The sequence below is a fragment of the Chiloscyllium punctatum genome, chromosome 41, assembly GCF_047496795.1.
Source record: "Chiloscyllium punctatum isolate Juve2018m chromosome 41, sChiPun1.3, whole genome shotgun sequence".
Lineage (NCBI taxonomy): Eukaryota > Metazoa > Chordata > Chondrichthyes > Orectolobiformes > Hemiscylliidae > Chiloscyllium > Chiloscyllium punctatum.
Window position 1 is genome coordinate 26,299,233 of NC_092779.1, and position 27,967 is coordinate 26,327,199.

At 42.0% G+C, this 27,967-nt stretch overlaps 1 protein-coding gene and 1 long non-coding RNA gene across 8 annotated transcripts in view; one reads left to right on the plus strand and one right to left on the minus strand.

The window, feature by feature from the left end:
• LOC140464936 (solute carrier family 12 member 7-like) overlaps window positions 1-27,967 on the minus strand; it is a 254,371-nt gene that overhangs the window by 124,406 nt on the left and 101,998 nt on the right. The window contains exon 1 of one of the 7 annotated variants that reach the window (XM_072560592.1): window positions 9,462-9,636. The exons of the other annotated variants lie outside the window; for them this stretch is intronic. Coding sequence (XP_072416693.1) covers window positions 9,462-9,501 — 40 coding nt within the window. The 5' untranslated portion in view covers window positions 9,502-9,636. Of the gene's footprint in view, window positions 1-9,461; window positions 9,637-27,967 lie in introns of those variants that run through there. 7 annotated transcript variants of the gene reach the window in all.
• On the plus strand, window positions 9,635-10,581 carry LOC140464942 (uncharacterized). Its single transcript, XR_011955031.1, has 2 exons — window positions 9,635-9,759; window positions 10,108-10,581. It is a non-coding gene; the product is annotated as an uncharacterized lncRNA (long non-coding RNA).

The following is a 27,967-nucleotide window of genomic DNA, read 5'->3' on the forward strand; positions in this document are numbered from 1 at the left end:
GGGGTGTACATACAATACAGCTGAAATGGTGCTGTGTAAGTAAAATAGTTTTGTTACTGACCCAATCCAATCGGAGATAGCAAATGATCGCTACTCCCAAGTTATACTGTGCTGCAATGAACTCAACCTCCAGCCAAGCTCATGGTTTCCCAGAAATCACTAATTAGAACCACACCTATTCTAAGAGTCTAGATAACATCAGGACACATTACTGTGCAAAGGGAAAAACCATTAGACTTCAGCACGAGCAGGTTTTGATCCCCCTAGCCAATTTCTTCCATTGTCCCTATCCACCCTTGCATCTGCCCTAAACCCTCAGTAGGTGAATCAATGGAAGTCAAAGAGTGTGATGCTAGAAAAGCACAGCCAGTCAGACAGCATCCAACGAGGAGGTTTCAAGCATAAGTCCTTCATCAAGAATCAATGGTGGTGCCCATTTTGAATCAATGGTCAAGATTAGCTAACTTTCAACATGGATAAAATTGGAGTGCAAGAGCATTTCATGTGACTCAATGCCAGTCTAGACTGTGGTTTAACATTCAAAAAGAGTGGTGCTAGAAAAGCACAGTCAGGCAACATTCGAGGAGTAGGAGAGTCACATTTCGAGCAAAAACCCTTCATCGTGTATGTGTGCACATGCGTGGGGAGGGAGAGGGCGCAAGGGGGAAGCTAGCTGGGAATGTGATAGGTAGATGAAAGGTGGGAGTGATAGTGATAGGTTGGAGTGAAAGGTGGAGCAGAGAGGTGGGAAGAAAGATGGACAGGTAGAACAGTTCAAGAGGAGGGTGCCGAGTTGGAGGATTGGATCTGGGATAAGGTGGAGGAGAGGGGAGGGGAGGGGAGGGGAGGGGAGGGGAGATCAGGAAACTGGTGATATCAAGATTGAGTCCTTGTGGTTGGGAGGGTCCCAAGGTGGAAGCTGAGGCATTCTTCCTCCAGTCATCAGGTGGCTAGAATTTGGCAGTGGAAGCGGCCCAGGATTTGCATGTCCTTGGGGGAGTGGGAGGAGGAGTTGAAGTGGTTGGCCAAGGCAGTGAGATTGTATCCCGGAGATGTTCTCTGAAAAGTTCTGCAAATTGGCGTCCTGTTCTCCAATGTACAGGAAATGACAGAGAACAGGCACAATAGAGATGTTTGGAAGTGCAGGAAAATCTCTACTGGATGTGGAAGGATCCTTTGGGGCCTTGGATGGAGGCGAGGTGTGGGTGCAGGTCTTACATCCTGGTGCCAGGACTGGACGGTGGTTCGATGGGGTAGGGGTGGGAGCCTTGAATCCAATGGTCTCTGCAGAATGCTGCAAAGGGTGGGTAGGGAAAATATATTTCTGGTGGTGGGGGTCAGACTGTAGGTGGCAGAAATGGCAGAGGATGATGTGTTGTGTCCAAAAGGTTGGTGGGATGGAAGGCGAGGACCGGGGGTTCAGTCCTTGTTGTGATTGGATGGGTGGGGTTCAAGGGCGGTGGTGCAGGAAATGGAAGAGATGCGCTGGAGAGTGGGGGGTGAAATTAGTACAGCAAATTTGCATTTTTGGAATAAGTTCTTTTACTAGAAATAAACCAAAACGAGTCTGTACAATTCTCATTAGAAAGGGAGCACCAATGATATAATGTAGCAAGTAGTATAGTAACATTCAACAGCAAATGTTTATGTAGTAATTTGAAAGTTGCAGTTGATTTTAATGCAGAGTTACAACAGAACAAAGATTTATTGGCATCTGGGCACAGGAAAATGAATTTCTCAGGTGATAACTACACTGTTTTTTTAATGCAGAACTTTGCTATCTATATAATTAGAGCTACACAGCAAACAGGTTCAGTATTATGAGCAATAAAGTAATGCATGATGTTTTAGCAATTCTATATATGCAGTCATTTATTGGCTTGTCTCAGTAGTTGACCAGCTTCTGAGAAGGTTTACCAAATGCAAATCATCAAGTATTATTCTTTCCCCTTTTACTATGCTTACACAGAATAAATCACAGTATCATAAAGATACAAGCAGCCCATAACGCAATCTCAAAGTACTACTCAGTTAACTAAAGTTTCACAATAATGCTTGCCGTGAAAGATTTAAAGTGTTGGTTACAATAGGTACAACTTATAAAATCAACCATGGAGGCATGTGAATCCAAGTTAATTTCAACACTTAATCTATTCACCTCCTGTTGGTGAGAATATAACACAATGATGTTTTCACAGGTGTACAAGGTCACAAGTGGTTAAAAAAATGTCAGAACTAAATTCAAACACGAAGCGAATTTACCAGGTTCTCCTAAAATGAATTGGAGCATCATGCATCTCCAACAGGAAAGTCAGGCATCAAGTCCAGAAAATGCCAAGTTTCAATTGTTTCATTTCATTTCAAATGTTTTCAGGCTGTATCACTCACTGTACATGCAAGCTTATCATATACCTTTCTACCCATATCAACTTGCTTCAAATTCCATTCACCAATCATCCCTTTGCTGACCTATATTGGCTGTCAGGGATTGTCTTGAATTAATATTTCCAAGCCCCCTCCTTGGCCTTGTCTTCGCGTATTGTAACCTACACATTTCAGAGATCACGACACTCCTCCAAATAGTTTCCCCATTTCATCTTCAATGCTTCACCACTGGCAGCCATGCCTTATTCTGGAATTCTCACCCGATACCACTTTCTCTCTACAGCCACTTCTTTGACAAAGTTTCATTACTTAATCAAATCACTTAGTGAAATATCCCCATTCCTATCAGTATCAAATCTTTCTCTGCAAACATTTCTGCAAAGTACCAGTAGAAGGGAATACTGCAGATTAGAGTCAAGAGTGTGGTGCTGAAAAAGCACAGGTGGTCAGGCAGCATCCAAGGAGAATGAAATTTGATGTTTTGGACAAAAGCCCTGCATCAGGAATGAGGCGGAGAGCCTTGGGGGTAGAGAGATAAATGGGTGGGAGGTAGCTGAGAGTGCAATAGGTGGATGGAGGTGGGGGTAAAGGTGATAGGTCAGAGAGGAGGTTGGAAACCAGAAGACTCCCAGGTTCAACCTTTGCAATTAGGGGAAGTGATATTTTATTGCTTTCTTCAATTTTCCCAAGCGAAGGACAGGAAACTGAGTCACATGGGGAAACATTTAAGCACTTGCAGTTGCTGTGTGAAAACTGGCCTCAGCTGCTGTTCAAAGTGCAAGACCTACTGGGACTCTGTTCAAAACAACAACCAGCTAGGCAAGGTACAGCATGGTTGCTAAAACATACCCCTCCAGCATTTTTCTTTTCCCTGTCCCACTTCCCTGCTGGTAGAACAAGATAAATTAGGGGGAGGGAAGATAAGATGACTGATCGGAGCTTTTTCTCATCTCATCTACTGGATGGGTATCCTGCAGCCTTCAGGGCTCCATCTAGATTTCAATCATTTTAGAGCCTGAGCATCTTTTTCCATATCTTTACCAGACCTTGTCATCACATGGTTTGCTACCACAGACCAGCTACTGTCATCCACTAATGGTCTCCATTAGCAGTTACTGGTTTTCCCCCCAAGACTGACCAGAAACTGTGCTTTCTCTCCGCCGTTGCTGCCAGACGTGAATTTGTCCAGCAATTTCTGTTTTTGTCTCTGATTTCTAGCACCTGCACTTGTTTGAGGTTTTTTGTTTGATCAGAGCTGTACCTAGTTTCAAAATCAGTCTCCACAAATTAGTGGCATTGTTTCAAGTTAATAAGCAGCATTCCCTCCTAAAATACAATTCAAATGTTTCAAAGTTTATCTCAAACTATTAAAGTAACTGCAGGTTGTCAAGAACTTGGTTTTGAGAGTGGACACACAGTGACCTTGGGCAATGCCTCATATTGAGATTATACATTGCAGTTTGGTAATAATGCTCCTTCCCTTTAAATAACAAAGTAAAATTTTAATTCAGACAGGATAGCATTGTAACCCATCTGCAGGTATTGCATCGGTGTCATGATGCTGGTCCCAATTTAACTGACCCTCACTTGGCAGCTCCTTATCCACCAGATCAGTTATATGACAGCATGTGAAATGCCAGAGAAAAATCAGCCATATTGCTGCCATAGAACTACCTTATGCACTGTACAGAACCAATACCACCATTTAACATACTTGACTCATTAATAGCAGGTAATACATAAATGCTAGCACTTATTCAGTGCAAAAATAGGAAGCATGGCGATATCTTGAAGAGATTGAAATCTATACTTCATTCCTTCTCAATTCAATCCCTGGTCCCCCCCCCCCCCCCCCCAGTACAACCAGCATTTAATCTCCTCTCATTAAAAAGAGGTTAAAGTCAATAGTTTAGTTTCTCCTGCAACTAAGGAAGAGGAAAACAAAACAAACTTAAACACAAAGAAAAGCAGGAGTTGTTGGGTTGAAGGGCCTGTTTCCACATTGTAGGAAATCTAATCTAATCTCACTGGGAATGGAGCAGCCCAAAGTTAGAGGTGAAATGAACAGAGAGGGGAGGGTAGGAGAAAGAGTATTCATTATCATAGAATGGAGGAGTGAAGAGGAGACAACAGATTGTTCACAATTATGACTTAAAGCTGGTTATTCAGTTGAAATCCAAGATGCTTTCCTACAAGATATACACTTCACTCTCCTGAAGACAAGGTGTCTTTTAGGCAAATAGTTTAGTTTAATGGTGCTACAAGAAGCCTTGAATTTTTAAAAAAAGTGTCTTTTGTTTTAAATAAAGCGGTGAGCTTGTGAAAGGTGACTCAAGACTAGCTGCTGAAAATCACAGACAAGCCTAAACTTGTTTTTGTCTGATGTGCAAGCACTTTCCAGCAAGTCAACGAACAAACAGAAACAGGAAACCCAGCTGATTTTTCTCCTTTTTTTAAGCTCAAAGTTAGTTTCTGTCAAATAAAGCACATAATGCAGAGATTTTTGGATCCAGTCAGATTTAAGGCCAAACTTGTGACCCCACAACTGCAGTAACAAAGACAAAACCTGAGAATTAAGGTGGAGCACTGGCAGGTATAAAAGGATTCCGTTACAAATGACATGTTAATGACAGTGGAACTGTAAATATTAAAAGGGTGAGAGATTTACAATAACATCCTTCAGAGTCCACTTGCCTCTGAGTCAGAGCCTCGTGTATTCAAGTCCCATGCCCAAGACGGAAGCCCATAAATCTGGATGACCTTAGCTTTCCCCACCTGAATGAACACTACACTGCTGAAGGTGCTGTATTTTGAATGAAATACTAAAAAAGGTCATGTCTGTCCTTAGGTTGACATAAAATGCCTTGCAACTTCATTCAACAAGGAGAAAAGGTAATCCAGACAGTGGTGTTAGAAATGTATTTGTCAAATTACTAGAACAAATTATCGCACTGTTAGGAGGATCTTGTAACGTGCTAAGCATTTTTGCAATATAACTGTGATAACTACTGTTTGAAGCCTAGTTAATGAGCTATATAGGACTTGAGGATGGTCTATACAAAAATAAGTTTTCTCCACATACTATAATACGATGTCATACAGGCCTTGAGGAAATGCTAGACTAGCTACGCTGTATCCTCTGGAGTTTAAAGAAGCCATAGAGTCATAGAGATGTACAGCATGGAAACAGACCCTTCGGTCCAACCTGTCCATGCCGACCAGATATCCCAACCTAATCTAGTCCCACCTGCCAGCACCCAGCCCATATCCCTCCAAACCCTTCCTATTCATATACCCATCCAAATGCCTCTTAAATGTTGCAATTGTACCAGCCTCCACCACATCCTCTGGCAGCTCATTCCATATACGTACCACCCTCTGCGTGAAAACGTTGCCCCTTAGGTCTCTTTTATATCTTTCCCCTCTCACCCTTAACCAATGCCCTCTAGTTCTGGACCCCCCCCCATCCCAGGGAAAAGACTATGCCTATTTATCCTATCCCTGCCCCTCAATTTTGTAAACCTCTATAAAGGTCACCCCTCAGCCTCCGACACTCCAGGGAAAACAGCCTCAGCCTCTCCCTATAGCTCAAATCCTCCAACCCTAGCAATATACTTGTAAATCTTTTCTGAACCCTTTCAAGTTTCACAACACTTTCCAATAGTAAGGAGACCAGTATTGCATGCAATATTCCAACAGTGGCCTAACCAATGTCCTGTACAGCCGCAACATGACCTCCCAACTCCTGTACTCAATACTCTGACCAATAAAGGAATGCATACCAAACGCCTTCTTCGCTATCCTATCTACCTGTGACACCACTTTCAAGGAGCTATGAACCTGTACTCCAAGGTCTCTTTGTTCAACACTCCCTAGAACCTTATACACCTTAATGATAGTCCTGCTAAGATTTGCTTTCCCAAAATGCAGCACCTTGCATTTACCTGAATTAATCTCCATCTGCCACTTCTCAGCCCATTGGCCCATCTGGTCCAGATCCTGCTTTAATCTGAGGTAACCCTCTTCACTGTCCACTACAATTTTGGTGTCATCTGCAAACTTACTAATCATACCTCTCATGCTTGCATCCAAATCATTTATGTAATTGACAAAAAGTAGAGGACTCAGGACCAATCCTTGTGGCACTCCACTGGTCACAGGCCTCCAGTCAGAAAAACAACCCTCCACCACCACCCTCTGGCTTCTGCCAGAGGCGAATTAATTGAAACACCAATTCCTGAAGGGACTTGACCAGGTGAATGTCAAAAGCACATTTCTTCATGTGGAAGAATCTAGAATTTGCAGGTATAATTTAAAAAATGGGTTGCTCATTTAAATAAGGAAGATGGGGAAAAAAGGAGGGGAGAAAAAAAAAGAGAGAGAGAAAGAAAGAGAGAGAGAGAAAGAAAGAAAGAGAGAGAGAGAGAAAGAAAGAGAGAGAGAGAAAGAAAGAGAGAGAGAAAGAAAGAAAGAGAGAGAGAGAGAAAGAAAGAGAGAGAGAGAGAAAGAAAGAGAGAAAGAGAGAGAGAGAGAAAGAGAGAGAGAGAAAGAGAGAGAGAGAGAAAGAGAGAGAGAGAGAGAAAGAGAGAGAGAGAGAAAGAGAGAGAGAGAAAGAGAGAGAGAGAGAAAGAGAGAGAGAGAAAGAGAGAGAGAAAGAGAGAGAGAAAGAGAGAGAAAGAAAGAAAAAGAGGGAAAGAAAGAGGGAAAGAGAGAAAGAAAGAGAGAAAGAGAGAGAAAGAAAGAAAGTAAAAAGGTACATGCGGAATCTTGTAAATATTTTTATGGCAGAGATGGATAGATTCACAATTATCAAAGGGATTTAAAATCATTGGGGAATGCAGGAATGTAGAACGGAGGTTGAAATCAGATCAAGTCTTGATCTTATTTGAATGGCAGAGCAGGCTTGAAGGGCCAAGTAGCCGACTCATGTTTGGAGTCAAGATTAGAGTGATGCTGGAAAAGCACAGCAGGTCAGGCAGCATCCGAGGAGCAGGAAAACAAAATTTCGACATTTCAGGCAAAAGGCCTCATTTCTGATGAAGGGCTTTTGCCCAAAACGTCGATTTTCCTGCTCCTCAGATGCTGCCTGACCTGCTGTGGATTTCCAGCACCACACTAATTTTGACTCTGATCTCCAGCATCTACAGTCCTCACTTTCACCTAGTCTTGTTCGGAGGCAATTGCTTGAGTAATCTTTTATTTCTAAACTGTGGTTTTCCATCTAATGAAATCAAATTCGGGCCAACACAATTGGCAGTGAAGCAGCCCAAAGTCAACTACAGCCTAAATGTCCACAGAGGTGACATGAACAGAGAGGGTAGGGTAGGAGAAAGGATATTCGTATTCATAGAATGGAGGGATAAAGAGACAAGCTTAGAGATTGTGAACAATTAGGACTTAAAGCTTGTTGTTATTTACAACATAATTTTAATATTGAATGATTAAATGGCCTTGGCAATATTATTTCATGACATTAAAAGAATTTCTTTAGAAGTGCAGAGCACAGAATGGGAGTCAGTGCTAACAAGAGTATCACCATACTTTGATCCTTCCCATGCCAGTTATCAGAAAGTGGTGTCTGGAGAATGTAGAAAGAGCTTTCAGCATTTTTGAAGGTCTAACCCTACAGCTCCCATTTCGATTCGGAGTGTCATCTTTAATCCAAGTTGATTTGATCTGCATCACCCCTCCTGATTTCAAATGTAATGCTACAGCTCTTATATTGACAAAGCTTCTTCAGAAAGGCTTATCTTTTTAGCTTAACATTTCTCTCTCTCTCTACAGCTTTCAATAACATTCAAATTTACCAAAAACATGACTACTGATTGCGCAAGTGGAGATTCTTTTAGCATGTTTCCCGAGCAGGATAGAAGAGAAAGACTCCAAATGACCCACTGTTGAACTTCACTTACGTGCCCTTATATTTTAATATCCGCATCCGCTATTATTAACGTTGAGGATCAAATCAGATGGAACAGATATATCACAATTGGCAAAAAACACTCAGGAGAGGTGTGGGGCAAATGAGGTAACTTAGAAAAGGCAACCTGTTGTTACAATCTAATGTACCTTTCAAAAGGGAATTAGATGTGTACTTGAAAGCAAAACCTTTTCAGAAATTCATGGAAAGCCAGGGAATGGGACTGATTGGATAGCTCTTTTAAAAAGGGTACAGTCACCAGAGGACCAAGTTGATGCCTCCTGTGCTGTAGAAAGTTATGGGCTCAACTGTACGTGGCATTTTAATTAAAGTGCCGTAAAGCAATCTATTCCTTCCCCACAATTCTTTGGTGAGCATGCATCACACTTAATTACACCATCGCCAACTTCAATTCCTTCTGGCTGAGGACATTCGGCTGATGGAATTATTCAGCTCCTCAACTTTCCCTTTCTTTCAAATCCTCCAGCTTTTCGAAACAAAACTGGGGGGGGGGCACAATAGTCACCATATCTCGAGTGGCTTTTGGTCACTTCAGTTATGTCCTGGCCTTTAGCTCTGCACTCTCAAAACAAAAAAAGGATGCTCTTAGTAAACCAAGTATCAAATTAAATTAAAAGACTCTATAAGTACATTGTAAAGACACAACAAGCTTCAAACTGAAGCTGATATCAAACAAGAGGGAGAGATTTTTAAACAAGGTCTCATTCTGCTGAACTGGGACAGGTGGATGGAGAATTACTGGCATTTAATCTCTTTTGAGAGAGCTGAACTGCACATTATCCTGCCCTGTTCAGCCACGGGCAAAAAGGTGAAGACAAAAATCAGACAGCCAGCACATTTTCTAAAGCATATGAAATAAAAACAGCTCAACACTTTCAACTGAAGCTCCTTGCTACAGAGAGCGAGAGGCACTTGTCTCACGAGTTATAGAGCTTACAAAAGGCTTGACCTGAAATTGTCCCCTCCCCCAGCAAATTGATCATTGCGAGTTCAGAGTAGCCAATTTTTTTTTAAATCGAGGGTTAAGACTAAAAAGAACAATAAAAGCACATAACGAAAAATACAAGAAAGGGGGAAAACAAACAAACGAGATAATGCAGTCAGGAACTGCATCATTCTGTAGTCTCGCACTCACCCAGGCTGGAACAGCCTTCCCCATCATCCTGCTCATTCATGGTCGCGCCTCTATTGTTCCTCCTCAATTTGCCGTGGAAAAGCAGGGAGAGGTGACAAGTGCCTGCCTGTCTCCGGGAAGCAGGAGCTCGTGTCTAATTCCACTACCTCTGGGTGAAGAACAGTGAAGGGTGTCATCCGAGGGTGTACGCAGTTGAAACCCACATGTGGAGCGGAGCTGCAGTGCAGTGACTTCACATTCACCGACAGAAACACTCTGGACTTCTAACGAGCGACACAATATAATCTTACACGTCAAGGTAAGAAGGGACGGGGAACAATTAAAAATGGGAAGAAATAAATACTAAGGGGAACAAGAAGCGATATTTAATGAATTAAGAGAATTTCAATAAGTTAACGCGCTTGTGGCAAGACTCTATAATTACACTATATCCAAACGGGGTTAAGCCATAGTCTCACACGACTGACGTATTATGGAACTGCAATTCTGAGTTATACGATTACGCTACATTTCAAGAGCTATAAGAGGATGAACTGAGGATAAAGAGGTTGACTGATGGATTATATTTTTAGAACAGTGGATGCTTTTATTTTCCAGCCAAGACACGCAAGAATTGTTACCTTTGTTTTTAAATTGTATGTTTCAGGACTGGACACTAAAACCATAAGAACAACCTAATACAGTGACAACAGTGCCCTTCAAAATGTAAAAGGCCACACTTGCTTACCGTGTTGCCCGCACAAAGGAACCTGGCCACTACTGTACTCAGAAATCTGCAGCTTGAACCTTTTCTGAACAATGGCTCTATTGCTATTCAGTTCCACTTCAGCTCTCAGGTACAGGTACCTGTGATAAATTGTGATCCTTCAGCTGGACCGCAAGGCACGATCAATTGATTCAGGCTGATTCCATCAATTGTGCTTTTACCAAGCAAAACTTGATACTGAACATTTACCTCGTGGCCTGCAGGATCTTAGTTTGAGGAAATCTGCTGCTGCTACACTTTGGCTCACTCGGTGAATACAACTAATGCAAATGCAAATGCCAATTCATAGTTGTACTCTAGTAATGCCAAAATCATGTAACATGCTGCAAGAGAACTTAAAAAGCAAACTACCAACATGCATTGTTTGTAAAAGGTTTCATAGCAACGTTAAAAAGTTTTAAATCATATCTGAAATGACCCACAGGAGTTATATCTGGCATTGCCCACTACAGGTTTTTTTTAAACTTAATACAGGGGTATACTGCACTGAGCAGTTTATACTAACAGGCCAACAATCAATGTTGCATGAACCCAAAACTAATTCTGCATTGGTGAAAAACAAAACAACTGACTGCCAGTTCAAAACTTCAAAACAAGATAGACCCTGACAGTTTTTAAAACAGTTAAGCATTAGGTTAAAACATTTCAGTAGGAAAAGCAGCTCTCTCAGAAACTGTTTTAAAACAGAAGAAAAACAGTTCTCAAACACAGATTGCATCATTCACATGCAATTATTATATATTGTTGCTACACAGTTCAAGTATAGCTTGCCAAACATCCGTTTGCACCATGCTAAGTTATCGATTGTGTCAGTTCCCTCACTTGTTGAGGGTATCTGAGAATCACCAGAATGGTTTCAGGAATGAAGGGCTTTAGTAAGAAGGTTGGTTGAAGCAGTTGGGCGTTTCGACATAAAACAAAAAGGAGATTGAGGCAGTGTGATAGAGATACAAAAATGACTAAATTTAGATAAAAGGTAGACAAAGAAAAGCTGTTGCCTGAAACAAGGGGACACAGATTTAAGGTTTTGGGCAAGAGATATACAGAGGATGTGAAGAACAACTTGTTGTATTTGTACACAGTGAGCCATACTGACCTTGAACTTTTTGCCTGAAATGGACCAACAACTATTTCACATGGCAATGGAGGGAAATAAAACTGGATGGGCTGCAGGAATAGACCATAGGAATGTGATTGACTAGTTTGCCCTTGGAAAGCATGGACCTAGAGGAGTCCATTAAGGATGAGATTGCAGAGTACTTGGAAGTGCATGATAAAATAGGATGGAGTCAGCACAGCTTTGTCAAGGAAAGGTCCTGCCTGACAAAATCTGTAGAATTCTTGGACGAGGTAACGAGCAAATTAAAGAGCCAGTGGTCGAGATCAATTTGGATTTCCAGAAGGCCTTTGACAAGGTGCTGTACAGGAGGCAGCTAAATGAGCTCAGAGCCTATGGTGTGAGAGGCATAGTACTGGCCTTGATAGGGGATTGGCTGTCTGGCAGAAGGCAGAGTGTGGTTATAAATGGGTCTTTTTCAGGGTGGCAGTCAGTGACGAGAGAAGTTCCACAGATGTCTGTGTTGGGATCACACCCAATCACATTATACATTAACTATTTGAAAGAACGAAAAAGAGGGTAATATTGCGAAGTTCACGGGTGGCAAATGGAGTTCAACATGGGTAAGTGTGAGGTGATTCAGTTTGGTATGAGTAACAAAAAAAATGGGGTACTGGGCTAATGGTTGGATACTTGGTAGTGTGGATGAGCAGAGGGATCTTGGTGTCCATGTACACAGATCTCTGAAAGTTGCCACCCAGGTAAATAGTGCTGTGAAGAAGGCATATGGCGTACTGGCTTTTATTGGTAGAGGAATTGAGTTCTGGAGTCCTGAGGTCATGTTGCAGTTGTATAAGACTCTGGTGCGGCCGCATCTGGAGTATTGTGTGCAGTTTTGGTCACCATACTATAGGAAGGATTAGATTAGATTAGATTACTTACAACGTGGAAACAGGCCCTTCGGCCCAACAAGTCCACACACCCCCCCGCCGAAGCGTACCCACCCATACCCCTACATCTACATCGACCCCTTACCTAACACTACAGGCAATTTAGCATGGCCAATTCACCTGACCTGCACATCTTTGGACTGTGGGAGGAAACCGGAGCACCCGGAGGAAACCCACGCAGACACGGGGAGAACGTGCAAACTCCACACAGTCAGTCGCCTGAGGCGGGAATTGAACCCGGGTCTCCGGCGCTGTGAGGCAGCAGTGCTAACCACTGAAACAGGTGCAGAAGAGGTTTAGCAGGATGTTGCCTGGTATGGTAGGAAGATCGTATGAGGAAAGGCTGAGGCACTTGGGGCTGTTCTCATTGGAGAAAAGAAAGTTTAGGGGTGACTTGATAGAGGTGTACAAGATGATTAGGGGTTTAGATAGGGTTGACAGTGAGAACCTTTTTCCATGTATGGAGTCAGCTATTACGAGGGGGCATAGCTTTAAATTAAGGGGTGGTAGGTATAGGACAGATGTTAGGGGTAGATTCTTTACTCAGCGAGTCATGAGTTCATGGAATGCCCTGCCAGTAGCAGTGATTGACTCTCCCTCTTTATGGGCATTTAAACAGGCATTGGATAGGCATATAGAGGATAGTGGGTTAGTGTAGGTTAGGTGGGCTTGGATCGGCGCAACATCAAGGGCCAAAGGGCCTGTACTGCGCTGTATTTTTCTATGTTCTATGACAGGTGGAGGGGCAGGTAGTGTTGAGAAAGGCTGCAAAATAACTTGGACAGGCTAGCAGAGTGGATAAAGAAGTGGCATGTGGAATACAAAAGTGTGAGGTTATGCACCCTAGTCCGAAGAATACAGGCATAGGCAATTTTCTGAAACGGGGCAAGGTTTTGGAAAACTGAAGAGCAGAGGGACTTGGGAGTCTGAATGCAGGATTCTCTTCAGGTTACATGCATGTTCAGTTGGCAGATAACATTGCATTTTCTGTCCTAACATTCACTTTAAGAGGGCTGGAACACAAGACCAGAAATGGACTGCTGAGGCTCTAGACGGCTCTGGTCAGACTGCATTTGGAATATTGTGAGCAGTTTTGGACCCTGTTTCTAAAGAAAAACATGCTGGCCTTGTAAATCCTCTGGACCAGCTCCAAGAATGATCCTGGAAATGAAGGGCTTATCATATGAGCAGTGGCTGAGTACTCTAGGTCAGTACTCAAAAGGCATTGAGGAGGAGGAGGGGGTGATCTCAATGAAACTCAGAGTATTGAGAGGCCTGAATTGTATGGACATGGAGTTTGTTTCCACTAGAAGAGACAAGGACCCATGGGCACAGCCTTGTGGTAATTATGCACAGTGATTTGGTTAAGACAGGTTCTTAAATTTGTAAAGGGATCAAGGGCTATGGGGAAAAGGCAGGAGAACTGGGAAACATATCAGCTATGGTCGAATGGCAAAGCAGACTTGATGGACTGAATGGTCTAATTCTGTTCCTATGTCAGTTAAATGGCCTCCTATGCTGTAATGAACTGGAACTATATTCAATCACACTTGAAACATTGAACTTGGCTTCAGAAAATGTAATTCATGAACAGATTTTAAGACAAGTCTTCTTGTGGAGATGTTGCCTGAAATTATTTAAGCAATTCTCAACAGCAATGGCTTCCTACTGATGTAAGTTGGGTCCATACGTTTGCAAGCCACACGGCACTGTGGCTCAGTGGTTAGCACTGCTGCCTCACAGCACCAGGATTCCAGGTTCGATTCCAGCCTCGGGCGGCTGTCTGTGTGGAGTTTACATATTCTCTCAGTCTGTGTGGGTTTCCTCCGGTTTCCTCCCAAAGATGTGCAGTTCAGGCGAACTGGCCATGATAAATTGCCCCATAGAGTTAGGTGTGTTAGTCAGAAGGAAACTGGTCTGGGTGGGTTACTCTTCTGAGGGTCGGTTATAGACTGGTTGGGCCGAAGGGCCTGTTTCCACACTAAGTAATCTAATCTAAATCAATAGCCTAGATATTTATTGCAGGTGAGAAGCCAACCATATCACCAGAATACCCAGATGATTATGGGCTCTTCTGTTTTAGAGTCAGTTGTACAGTATCTAAACAGACCCTTCAGTCCAACTCATCCATACCAACCAGATATCCTAAATATATCTCGTCGCATTTGCTAGCATTTGGCCCATATCCCTTTAAATCCTTCCTATTCGTATACACATCCAGATGCCTTTTAAAATGTTGGAATTGTACCAGCCTCCTCCACTTCCTCTGGCAGCTCATTCTATACCTGCACCACCCTCTGCATGGAAAAAGTTGCCCCGCAGGTCTCTTGTATATCTTTCCTCTCTCACCCTAAACCTATGCCCTCTAGTTCTGGTCTCGCTCACCTCAGAGAAAAGACAGTGTCTATTCACCCTATCCATGCCCCTCAAATTTTATAAACTTCTAGAAGACCTTGCCTCAGTCTCTGATACTCCAGGGAAAATAGTCCCAGCTTATTCAGGCTGTTCCTATAGCTCAACCCTGGCAACATCCTTGTGAATCTTTTCTGAATCCTTTCAAGTTTCACAACTTCCATTAGGAGGGAGACCAGATTGCACACAATATTCAAAAAGTGTACAGCCGTAACAGGACCCCTCAACCCGATACTCAATGCACCGACCGATAAAACCAAGCATACCAAATGCCTTCTTCACTATCCTATCTTCCTGTGACTAGACTCTGAAGGAACTATGAATCTGCACTCCAAGGTCTCTCTATTCAGCAACACTCCCCAGGACCTTACCATTTGTTGATTAAAATACAGACAGACAAAGATATAGCCAAACAGCAGACTGTGATTGAAATCAAATATTGTGCTTGAGTAGCTTCACAAGATACTGGAGAATACACTGCATGTTAGCTTTCACAACAAGGTCAGTCATGACTCAGTTTACTGCACTCAACTTTATTGCAATTAACTTTTAAAGTTAGCAGGTTGGGCAGCTTGAAGTCTCATTCCAAAAACTCAAGCACAAAACCCAAGCTGACATTGCAGTGTAGTACTGATGGAGTTTTGCATGTTTGGGTGAAACATTAGAGGCCCCATCGACCCACTCTTAACACGTGGAATTATTTAAAACACTGGGGAAAAGAAAACTCCCTAGTGCCCACTCTGTTTCTTAAGCATAGTGTTGTGAATAGATACCAGGTTATTTGATTGATTCGCTCCTTTGGATACAAAGTGACTGTTACTTTCCCAAATTTCAATCATATTATAGTGGCTGTGACAAAAATGGGGCTATCTTAAGTTTGTAAAAAGGTGAATCAATTGAAATTCCTTTAAATCATTTAAACACTAAAATCTGGATACACTCTGCTCCTATATACCAGGAAAAATTGAAAAGCCCAACATTCACCTTACTGAAGCATTGGAAACTAAATCGGCCCCACAGGGTTGATTGTTAAATTAACTTCTTGTGCAGTATAGCCAAATGCTTCAGAAGTGAGCATGCTGGTGTTGTGCTGATTATAACACCATGTGCATGGAACATGTCCCCACTTGTCTAATTCATCAACTGCAAAACTATAATGAAATTCTCAGATCAATGGCACCCTGTGAACAAATTAAACAGTTGGGCAACAAAACAACCAAGTGCTTAGTTGGTCGATGATTTTTGCATTTTCTGTGCTACTCAGAGATAAACTATCAGGGGAAAAACAAACAGATGATTGAAGGAAGCTGAACCAAAAAGTGTCAAGTTATGTGAGGATATGATGCATCAGTTGCAAAAGTTAGATAGATATGAATGTTCTCCACCCCACCTCCATCCTCATTTCTATACTGTTCATGACACATCCTGCGTTGATTTGTAAAACTGTGATGCAGCCTTGGCACTGACTCAGGAGCTCTTCTTAGCCTAATCCTATGAAGACCAGGATGAATTTTAGTGAAAATTCAATGATTTGCTATTCTGGAACCAGCTAACTTTGTTGGTTAATAATTGCTAAAACATTATAATAAATAGCGATGCAAAAAAATAAGGTTGCTGTGGTTATGTTAGTCTTTTTGGTTTGGCCTTAAACACAATACCTCGTGAAAGAGTCTATTTGATTTCTGTATTACTGCAGATAGCCCAAATCAATCTTGCCTCAGGCCAGAACAAGCTTCTATTCAAGTTCAAGGCTGTTGCAATACAGCAGTCCTACTGACTTCACCTTTTGTTCTATCTTCTTTCTGGCTTCTTCTTTCCCCTCCCTCTGTAAAACGTTAACTACAGCAATGCAATTTTCTTTCATTTGTGGGAATTAGGGCATCACTAGCTGGCTGGCATTTATTGCCCATCTCTAGTGGTCAAAAAGATAGTAGTGAGCTACCTTCTTGAACGGCCGTGGGTTGACCCACAATGCTGTTAGGGAGGGAATTCCAGCACATTGACCCTATGACAGTGAAGGAACAGAAATATATTTCCAAGTCAGGATGGTGAGTGGCTTGGAGGTGAACATCTACGTGGTGGTATTCCCAGGTATCTGTTGCTTTTATCCTTCTCAATGAAAATGGTCATGGGTTTGGAAGGTGCAGTCTGAGAATCTTTAGTGAATTTCTACAGTTCATCATGTAGATAGTACATATTGTTGCTACAATGTCAGTTTTGGAGGGAGTGGAAGCTTGTGGAGGTGAGGCCACTCAAACAGGCTGCTTTGTCTTTGGTGGTGTCAAGTTGCACTCATCTAGGCAAGTGGGGAGTATTCCATCACACTCCTGACTTGTGTCCTGTCGATGATGGACAGGCTTTGGAGTCAGGAGATGAGTTATGTTTTGCAGTATTCCTAGCTTCTGATCTGCTCTTGTAACCATTGTTTATGCAGTGAATCCAATTGATTTTCTGGTCAACAGTAACCCCAACAATGTTGATATTATGGGGAATTCAGTGATAGTAACACCGTTGAATGTCAAGGGGGATGTCAAGAGGACCATCTCTCTTGTTGGAGATGGTCATTGCCTGGCATTTGTGGGATGCAAGTGTCACTTGCCTCTTGTTAGCCCAAACCTGGATATTGTCTGGACCTTGTTGCATTTGAATGTTATGAGTAGTCACGAATCATGCTAAATGTTGTGCAATCATTGGCAAACATCCCCAATTTTGACCATATGATAGAGGGAAGATCATTGAACAGTTAAATGTGTGGCTACAGGGATGGTGCAGGAGGGAGGGATTCCGGTTTCTGGACAACTGGGGTTCTTTCTGGGGAAGGTGGGACCTCTATAAACAGGATGGTCTCCACCTGAACCTGAGGGGCACCAGCATCCTTTGGGGGGGGGGGGGGGGGGGAGAGGAGGTTTGCTAGTGCTCTTTGGGAGGGTTTAAAGTAACTCTGGAGGGACATGGGAACCTGGACTGTAGCTTTAGGGTACAGGACCTGGAGTGTAGGGAGGTTAGGAACAAGGCATCGATCTCGAAGGAGGGTGCCAGTAAACAGGAAGGTGGCTTGAAGTGTGTATACTTCAATGCCAGAAGTATAAGAAATAAGGTAGGAGAACTTGCAGCATGGGTTGGTACCTGGGACTTCGATGTTGTGGCCATTACAGAGACGTGGGTAGAACAGGGACAGGAATGGCTATTGCAGGTTCCAGGGTTTAAAATGTTTTAGTAGGGTCAGAGGTGGGCGTAAAAGAGGGGGAGGTGTGGCATTGCTTGTCAAGGATAGTATTACAGCGGTGGAAAGGACGATGGAGGAAGACTTGCCATCTGAAGTAGTTTGGGCTGAGGTTAGAAATAGGAAAGGTGAGGTCACCCTGTTAGGAGTTTTCTACAGGCCTCCTAATAGTCAGAGAGACGTAGAGGAAAGTATTGCAAGGATGATTCAGGAGAAGAGTGAAAGTAATAGGGTGGTTGTTATGGGGGACTTTACTTCCCAGATATTGACTGGGAAAGCTACAGCTCAAGTTCGTTAGATGGGTCGGTGTTTGCCCAATGTGCGCAGGAGAGTTTCCTGACACAATATGTAGACAGGCCAACAAGAGGCGAGGCCATACTGGATTTGGTTCTGAATAATGAACCAGGCCAGATGTTAGACTTGGAGGGAGGTGAGCACTTCGGAGACGGTGACTTTTACTCTAGTGATGGAGAGGGATAAGTGTGCACTGCAGGGCAGGAGTTATAGCTGGGGGCAGGGAAATTATGATGCGGTAAGGCATGACTTAGGATGTGTGGATTGGAAAAATAGGCTTCAAGGGAAGGACACAAATGATATGTGGAGCTTGTTCAAGGAGCAGCTATTGGGTGTCCTTGATAAGTATGTACCAGTCAGGCAGGGAGGAAAGGGTCTTGTGAGGGACCCGTGGTTTAATAAGGAATTGGAATTGGAATCCCTTGTGAAAGGGAAGAGGGCAGCCTATGTAAAGATGAGGCGTGAAGGTTCAGTTGGGGCGATTGAGTGTTATAAGGTAGCCAGGAAGGATCTAAAGAGAGAGCTAAGAGCAGCGAGAAGAGGACATGAAAAGTCCTTGGTTGGTAGGATTAGGGAAAACCCTAAGGCTTTCTATAGGTATGTCAGGAACAAAAAGGATGACTAGGGTAGGTATTAGTCCAGTCAAGGATAGTAGTGGGAAGTTGTGCTTGGAGGCAGAGGAGATTGGAGAGACACTAAATCAATACTTTTCGTCAATATTCACTCAGGAACAGGACGTTGTTGCTGATGTGAATATTGAGTCACAAGTGATTAGAATGAATGGCTTTGAGGTATGTAGGGAAGAGGTCCGGGGAATACTGGAAAGGATGAAAATAGATAAGTCCCCTGGGCCTTAGGGCATTTATCCTAGGATCCTCTGGGAAGCTAGGGAGGAGATAGCGGAGCCATTGGCCTTGATTTTTATGCCGTCGTTGTCTACGGCAATAGTGCCAGAGGACTGGAGGATAGCGAATGTGGTCCCCTTGTTCAAGAAGGGGAGTAGGGATAGCCCTAGTAACTGTAGGCCAGTGAGTCTCACTTTTGTTGTAGGCAAAGTCTTAGAGAGAATTGTAAGGGATAGGATTTATGAACATCTGGATAGGAATAATGTGATCAAGGATAGTCAGCATGGTTTTGTGAAGGGCAGGTCGTGCCTCACAAACCTTATTGAGTTCTTTGAGAAGGTGACCAAGGAAGTAGACGAGGGTAAAGCAGTAGATGTGGTGTATATGGATTTTAGCAAGGTGTTCGATAAGGTACCCCATTGAAGGCTACTGCAAAAATTACGGAGGTAAGGCATTGAGGGTGCATTAGAGGTTTGGATTAGGAATTGGCTGGCTGGAAGGAGAGAGGGTAGTAGTTGATGGTAAAAAGGTTCATCTTGGAGTGCAGTTACTAGCGGTGTTCCACAAGGATCTGTTTTGGGACCATTGCTGTTTGTCATTTTTATAAATGACCTGGAGGAGGGGCTTGAAGGCTGGGTGAGCAAGTTTGCGGGATGATACGAAAGTCGGGGGAGTGGTGGACAGCGAAGAAGGATGTGGCAGGTTACAGCAGGATATAGATAAGTTGCAGAGCTGGGCAGAAAGGTGGCAAATGGAGTTCAATGTAGCTAAGTGTGAAGTCATTCACTTTGGTAGGAGTAACAAGAAGATGGATTACTGGGCTAATGGTAGGCTACTTGGTAGTGTGGATGAGCAGAGGGATCTTGGTGTCCATGTACACAGATCTCTGAAAGTTGCCACCCAGGTAAATAGTGCTGTGAAGAAGGCATATGGCATTCTGGGCTTTATTGGTAGAGGAATTGAGTTCTGAGGTCATGTTGCAGTTGTATAAGACTCTGGTGCAGCCTTATCTGGAGTATTGTGTACAATTTTGGTCGCCATACTATAGGAAGGATGTGGAGGCACTGGAACGGGTGCAGAAGAGGTTTACCAGGATGTTGCCTGGCATGGTAGGAAGATCGTATGAGGAGAGGCTGAGGCACTTGGGGCTGTTTTCATTGGAGAAAAGAAGGTTTAGGGGAGATTTGATAGAGGTGTACAAGATGATTAGGGGTTTAGATAGGGTTGACAGTGAGAACCTTTTTCCGCATATGGAGTCAGCTGTTACTAGGGGACACAGCTTTAAATTAAGGGGAGGTTGGTATAGGACAGATGTTAGGGATAGATTCTTTACTCAGCGAGTCATGAGTTCATGGAATGCCCTGCCAGTATCAGTGGTGGACTCTCCCTCTTTATGGTCATTCAAGCGGGCATTGGATAAGCATATGAAGGTTAGGTAGGCTTCGGTCGGCGCAACATCGAGGGCTGAAGGGCCTGTACTGCGCTGTATTTTTCTATGTTCTGTGATGAAGCAGATGAAGATGGTTGGGCCTAGGACACTACTCTGAGGAACTCCTGCAGAGATCTCCTGGAGTTGAGATGACTGACCTCCAACAACCATAACTATTATCATTTTATGTGCCAGGTAGGACTCCCACCAGCAGAGGGTTTGCCTCAATATCTATGGATTCCAGTTTTATTGGGCTCCTTGTTGCCTTCGACTGAGAATGGCATCTGTAATGTCAAAGGCTGTCACACTCATCTCACTACCTTCTTTCAAAAGCAAATTTCCCAAATCAGCAAAAAATTGAAATTCGGAAACATGTACAAGGACTGCTTCACTATGGAGTTACTAAGCAAGCACTGAACTAACTGGAAATAAACTCAATTAAGCTAATAAGGGCTGTAACTTTAGTTATTTACTCCATGATGCAAACAGGATTATGCATTTAATACAAGGCATGACCCAACATTAAGCAAACTAAAGGTACTTTATAGAGTTAAACACTATATAGTTATTAAACTGTATTAATACCAATACAAATGAGACTGCAACTTAAGCTTTGGAATCAAATTACTATCCACATCTAGGATGTCATCAGGTCCTTCAATCAGGTAATTGCTTTGTAATTAATCTCCGTTACCTATTACTCTCCAACTAAATAGACAGCTGGAATATAGACTAGGGAGAGGAGGGAGATTAATTTGTGGAACTCATTGTGGGACCAAGCTAGTGTGTGTATTTAAGACAGATTGTCAAGACAGGTTCTTGATGAGTAACAGGTTCAAGGATTATGGAGACCAGGTAGGGGAATGGGCTTGAGAAATAGATCAGCCACTATCAGGTGGTGGAGTTGACTGTACAGAACAACCTGTTGATGATTTGAATGAACTATACGCAAAGCCCATCAAGGTCAATGGAGGCAATTAAAAGGTATTGGTTGTTTCTGGTGATGATGAATAGGTCACTTAAAACAACTATTCAGGTGTTTCATAAGAGCACTTTTAGATATAAGATAAAGAATCAACCACTGATTCTGGAGTCACACATAGGCCACGTAAGAACGACTGTTTTCCTTTCCCAACATATCAGTGAACCAGTTAGGTTATTATGGCAATAATAATGGTTTCATGGTCATCAGACTATTAATTCCCAGATTTTAATCAAATTTCATCATCCACCCTAAATATCATCCAAATAGTGGGGAGGTGGTAGAGGACAGTATTTGTAGTGTAGATTAGAGTGCCGCTGGAAAGCAGGAATGAAGAAGGGCTTTTGCCCGAAACGTCGATTTTCCTGCTCCTCGGATGCTGCCTGACCTGCCGTACTTTTCCAGCACCACTAATTTAAACTCTGGTTTCCAGCATCTGCAGTCCTCACTTTTGCCTAAGAAACTATCTAATTCAGCCTTAAATATAGACAAGGACTCTGCCACAAGCTCTCTGTGGCAAGGAGTTCCAAAGACACTCAACCCTCAGAGTAAATGTCTCCCCACATCAGTCCTAAATTTGCACCCCTTTATTCCGAGATGATATCCTTTGGTCCTCCAGAACAGTACATTTCCAGTTCAACTAAAATGAGACTAGGTCAGATTGGGATAGCTGGTTGATCCCAAAGAGTTGAAGTGTTTTGTTTCTGTGCTGCATGACTAAAATTCAAGTCATTGGTCAAACCATATTGAGTATTAAAGTCAATTCTGGATTATTTAAAAAAAGGTTAAAGCCCTGGAGACAATGTGCAAAGGAGATTTACTAGAACAATCTTCTGAATGAGGGATTTTAGATATGGAAACAGATTATAAGAAAGATTAGAGAAACTGGGATTATTCTCCATGGAGCAGAGAAGATTAAGGAGTGTTTTATTGAGGTGCTCAAAATTATGTAAAATTTCATCAACAGAAAGTATTCCATGAGTTGGTACGTCAGTAACTAGGGGTCATAATTTCAAGATAGTCAGGAAGAGAGCCAAGACTGAGATGAGGAGAAACTTCTTTACCACATTCCAATCCTTAACAACTGAGTAAAGACAATGACTGCAGATGCTGGAAACCAGATTCTGGATTAGTGGTGCTGGAAGAGCACAGCAGTTCAGGCAGCATCCAAGTAGCTTTGAAATCAACGTTTCGGGCAAAAGCCCTTCATCAGGAATTGGAATGTGCTAGCTGAGACAGTGATGGAGGCAGATTTCATGAGAAGTTTCAGAAAAGAGCTGAACACACTGGAAAAAAGAATTTAGAGGGCTGTGTAGACAGGGCTGGAGAATGGAATTAGCTAGGTAGCTCTTTTGGAAGCTGGTACAGACATAATGGGTCAAATTACCTCATCCTTTACTGTAAAAATTCTATTATTCTATGTTGGTCTCATTAATAAGGAGAACCACGATGTTGGCGATACTATACTGAAATGTTGACTTCTCCACCTCCTGATGCAGCCTGCTTGCTGTATTCTTCCAGCCTCTTGTTTGTCTACTTTGGATTCCAGCATCTGCAGTTTTTGTGTCTCGGAGATAGTAAATCAACATGGATAGAGGACTGACCAACTGATTAAAAAAAAAGTACCTACTGGAGTGCAAGAGGGATCAATATTTGGGTCACAATTATTTACAATATACAGGTCTTGGATGGGGAAGTAAAAATACTATTGTCAAACTTCCAGGTGACACAAAAATAGGTGGGAAAGCAAATGGAGGGGGATATAGACAGGTCAAGTGAGTAAACAAAAAGCTTGGCAGATAGAATATGAAATGAGAAATTATGTATATTGGCAGTAATAACAGCAGAGTATTATATAAGTATATTATATATACCAAAAAGACTGCAGAAAGCTATAGCATGGAGGAATTTGGGAGCCCTTGCACATCACAGAAAGCGAGCATCTACATTCAGCAGGTAATAGAGCAGGCAAGTAAAATGTTGGCCTTTATTTCATAGAGTAGTAGAAAGTGAGGACTGCAGATGCTAAAGATCAGTCGAAAGTGTGGTGCTAGAAAAGCACAGCAGATCAGGCAGCATCCAAGGAGCAGGAGAATCAACGTTTTAGCATCAGCTGAAGGGCTTATGCACAATGCCCCTAACATAGATTCTCCTGCTCCTTGGATGCTGCCTGACCTGCTATGCTTTTCCAGCACCAGACTCTTGACTTTATTTCAGAGGGAATGGAATACAAGAGGAACAGAGGTCTTGCTTAAAAAATGATATGACTCAGAACACCTGGGAAAATTGTGATCAATTCTGGTCACATTATCCAAAGGGGGAATACACTGGCTATGAATGAAGGCAGTCCAGAGAACATTCAATACTGACTCCATACCCAAGATGTATCTGTCTTATGAGATGAGGTAGATTGGAACTGTACACGTTAGAAGAATATAGCAGACAGAATTGCTCTCACCCGAAACGTGAGATTCTTGGGGACTTAACAGGTAGATGCAGAGAGGTTTCCCCTTGGGAAAGTACAGGACCAGACAGCATAATTTCAGGGCAAGGGCTAACCTGAAAATCTCATTCGTCTCACAGACAGCCTCCTTTTAATCACCACATAAAAGATTTGGAAGCAGAAGTAGGCAGTTTAAGCGCACTGAGTCTGCTCTGTCGGTAATCCTCAACTTGAGCTTTTTCTGCATAATCTTCAATTCCTTACCAATTTTAAAAAGCAGTCTACATTTCTGTATTACTTTCTCCTATGTCACAATATGTGAGGACTGCAGATGCTGGAGGAGATCAGAGCTGAAAAAGTGTGTTGCTGGAAAAGCGCAGGTCAGGCAGCATCCAAGGAGCAGGAGAATCGACGTTTTGGGCATAAGCCCTTCTTCAGGAATATTGTGACACAGATCCAGCTGTTCCTGGCAAAGTTTTGCTCCTTAACCTGCAGTTGAATTTCTAATGACCATAGCTGATATTTCAAAATTATAGTGCTAAAACATCTGTAGATAAACATTTTCTTAAACTTTCTCACTAATAACTCCAACATTGTTCCAGTATCCTAAAACAAAAGATTGCTAGGGTTGACAAAAATTTTGCCCACTGATTCACTTATTTTAAAAAAAGAAACACTTTGGAAATCCTGGAGTGAATCTGGAATGAACAAGTTTAATGGCTTTGTTATTCTGAGCAACCACCACTAGGTCTTCACAGCTGACAAATGTGTTACAAGAAATAAATTAAACTTTGTGGAAAATTTTCACTTCCTGCTTTAGAGCATAAGGCCCTTTCATTGGCACTTGCCAGAATATCCACTGTGGCATGTTCAGTGAAAGCTCAGCTTTTGGATAGTTAAGCTGACCTCTCGTCATCCACAAATGCTTCTTGTTGCTACCTTAAACTTGTGCAGGGTGAACACATTCAAAATAAAATCAGCAGCTTGATTACAGTACCCATGTTTGAACACTTTCATAATTAGGGAAGTAATGTGTATTTTTGTCATTTTGACAATTTCTTGATTTGCTTTATTAAAAGTGATGTAGCATCTAAATAAGCTGAGAATGTAATGCTATATTTGGCTTTTAATCTTCCTTATTCTTTGAGCAAACTGGAATATCCTTTTCAAAACGAACTCTAACTTGTTTTCGATGTGACTCAGTTCAGTCATCGAATGGGGGTATACTACTCAATTATTCTCCCAGTTTCCTTTTTCTTCTCAAAAGCTGCTGGCACTTGGAATCTGAACTCTTCAGTTTCGTTAAGTTGAAAACCTCTCCATCAAATCAGTGTAGCTTTTCATTTCATTGAAAATACAAAACATTTCTGCATCATTAACTTCACAGGATTCTACTTTTTCTTTAGGTTCTGCCATGAGTTTACAGAGCCCAATTTCAGTCTTTTATCATTTGTTTTTGAACCCCTTGCAGTTTTGGGATGTGATTGAGGTCAGTGTAAACCTTTTCATTCTGGATTGACAAATCCTGGTTGTGAAGGATGTAAAGATTGGCAAGTATTTGGTGTCCCTTATTCTCTACAGCTACTTCATAAAAACATACCTTATCAACTGCAATGACCTGAATCCACATAATAACTCTGGTCAGCTGTAATCAAATGTTGTATCAACGCCTCCATATCTAACAATATTAGAGTTAAGTGTCACAAAGTCAGCTTGCGAAAATGTTTTTAGGCAAGGTCATCGTACTTAACCTTAAGAAAACCTTGAACTCACCTTCTATTGGATCCTGCCCTACCCAATTCACCTCTGTAGGGGTATGCTTTAGTCCTGCTTCTGCCCTTTTCCTGAAAGTGATTGCTTGTTTTACAATGGAGAAAGTTGTTATAGCTGGGTGCAGTTTGCATTTGTGACATTTCTTTGTTCAAAGCATTGACAGACTTTCCAGTACCTGTGGTTCACCTTACCTACTGCATTGACTTAGAGAATTTCTTTTTGGTTCTGTACTTAAAGGACTGAATGGATTGTAAACATCTCCTATGCTAGGATTGGCCTTCTCCCCTTCGAACTAATGGGTGTTACTTCCAAAATAAAGCTTCACTCAGCTGCCAAACACTAAAATTTGACAAGTATTTATTTATAACTACATAAATTTAGTTACTTAAATTCTGATTAATTCACTGTGGTTGCATCCACTCATCTATGGAGATCATTTATGAAATAATCTGTGGATTAGCCAGAATGCTGTATTCTTGATAAGTCTTGCTCTTTCAAGAATACTAATTCAACCACTGAACAAAGCTCTATGTACTTCTTTGTGTGTGTCTGTTGCTTTTATGAATTGAAGAAACTTCATTATCCATTATAATTCAAAAATGTGTTCAGAATGTATTTACTTGTTCAACTTCTGATTTAGTGGTCAGTTTATAAATTATTCTGTGCTCAAGAATTATTTTCTTCACTATGTCCAATTGGGTGTCTGTTTGATCCATTTCTGAAATTAAACACTCCTGGCCATACTCTTTCTGATGCAATGTCTTCCAAAATGTGGTTAGATATTTTATCTTTTAACTATTTTTATTTTGCAGTGATTCACTTTCTCCCCCATTTTTTTGATGGGCTTGAAGATTTTCACATTCTCTGCAATTTTAATAGTGGATTCCCATCATCGTGGATGTAACAGAGCATTTCCTGCATTTTGCAGATGCAATGCGATGTCCCAAACAAAATTGCTCCCCAATAGTTCCCTCATCTGAATTGCTCAACACAAATCTGTTTTGCCTGACCCAGTTCATGTCTTTCCTGGTTTTGCCAGATCATGCAAGTTGCTCTTCCAGCCTTGTTCACTCTGATTTTGCTTTTAGCCACGCTTTATCTTACAGTAGCACCCAATCTTATGCTGCAAATGACCTCATTCCCACTTTTCAGCCAGACGTACTGCATCCTTTACAATTCACATTTGTGCGAATCAAAATTATATAATCCCTGGTAGGAGGTCTGATGTCTGTCTCAGCATCTGAACTGCATCTGGAACATTACATGCGTACACCCGCATTGCAATACAGCCAGCAGCTTTGCATCAGAACTACAGAGTTTCACTGTAGTGTCTACAGTAGCCATGTCTGAAATACATTGTTCCTTGCAATTCTCCATTACATCTCCAAGGTGGGAATCCTCCATTAAAGCCACAGAGTGGCAAAACTCTCAGAAGTAACATTCTCTTCCTCAGTGAATACCTCAGAAGTACTGTCAAGAGGCATTTCAGAATTCTCTGCCGATTTTTAAAGTTAGTATCGGTTTACTTCAGTCTTTTGGACTGCCACCATGGTTACCTGCTTGACAGTGGTATAGCTAAATTAAATCTTTAGATCCCACTCTGATTTTCACATTGTTTGCGCTATCATTCGTACTTCCGAAGGAGTGTGTGTTCTTTATGGGCTTGTGGTTTATGAGAGAGAATAGTCACCTTTGGGTCTAACAAGCAGACTTGCAAAACAATAGGCTCCATGATGGTACAAAAGATAATTCCAAGGATTTAGCCTAACATCTCCATCTCCCTTGTGACCCAACTCAATTTTCCAGCCAGTCCTCATATCATCATGGGGGTGTTGCTTATTGTACTCAGTGGAGGAAAATAGAACAACTGTGTATTCTCAATCAACTCATTTCCATTATTCTCTATCGTGGAACATTTTGGAAATTCCAGTCTTACGCCCAGAAGATTTCCGTAGATCATGCTATTACCAAAGCAGGAATCTTTAAATGCACACAACATTAAGCTAGCAGGTACCCGATGTCTTAATTTCCAGTAAAACAGATGGTCACCAGCTCCTAACTGACATGAATACAACTTGGAGATTAAGAATAAATTATCTTCCCTGCACACAATGGTCAAAGAAGAAAGCACTTATATATATTAAAAAAATTTAAATCCATTAACCGGACTCCAATTTTATATTTCCACACCTTTCTTCACGCTCCCCTCCCCAATCTTTTCTAATACCAAAGTGTTCCTCCCCAAAACCAAAAAGGACACTTGCAGCGAGGAGTATTTGCGGTCACCAAAATTAAACTTTGTCTGCAACCTTCAGTTTCAGAATCAAGCAAC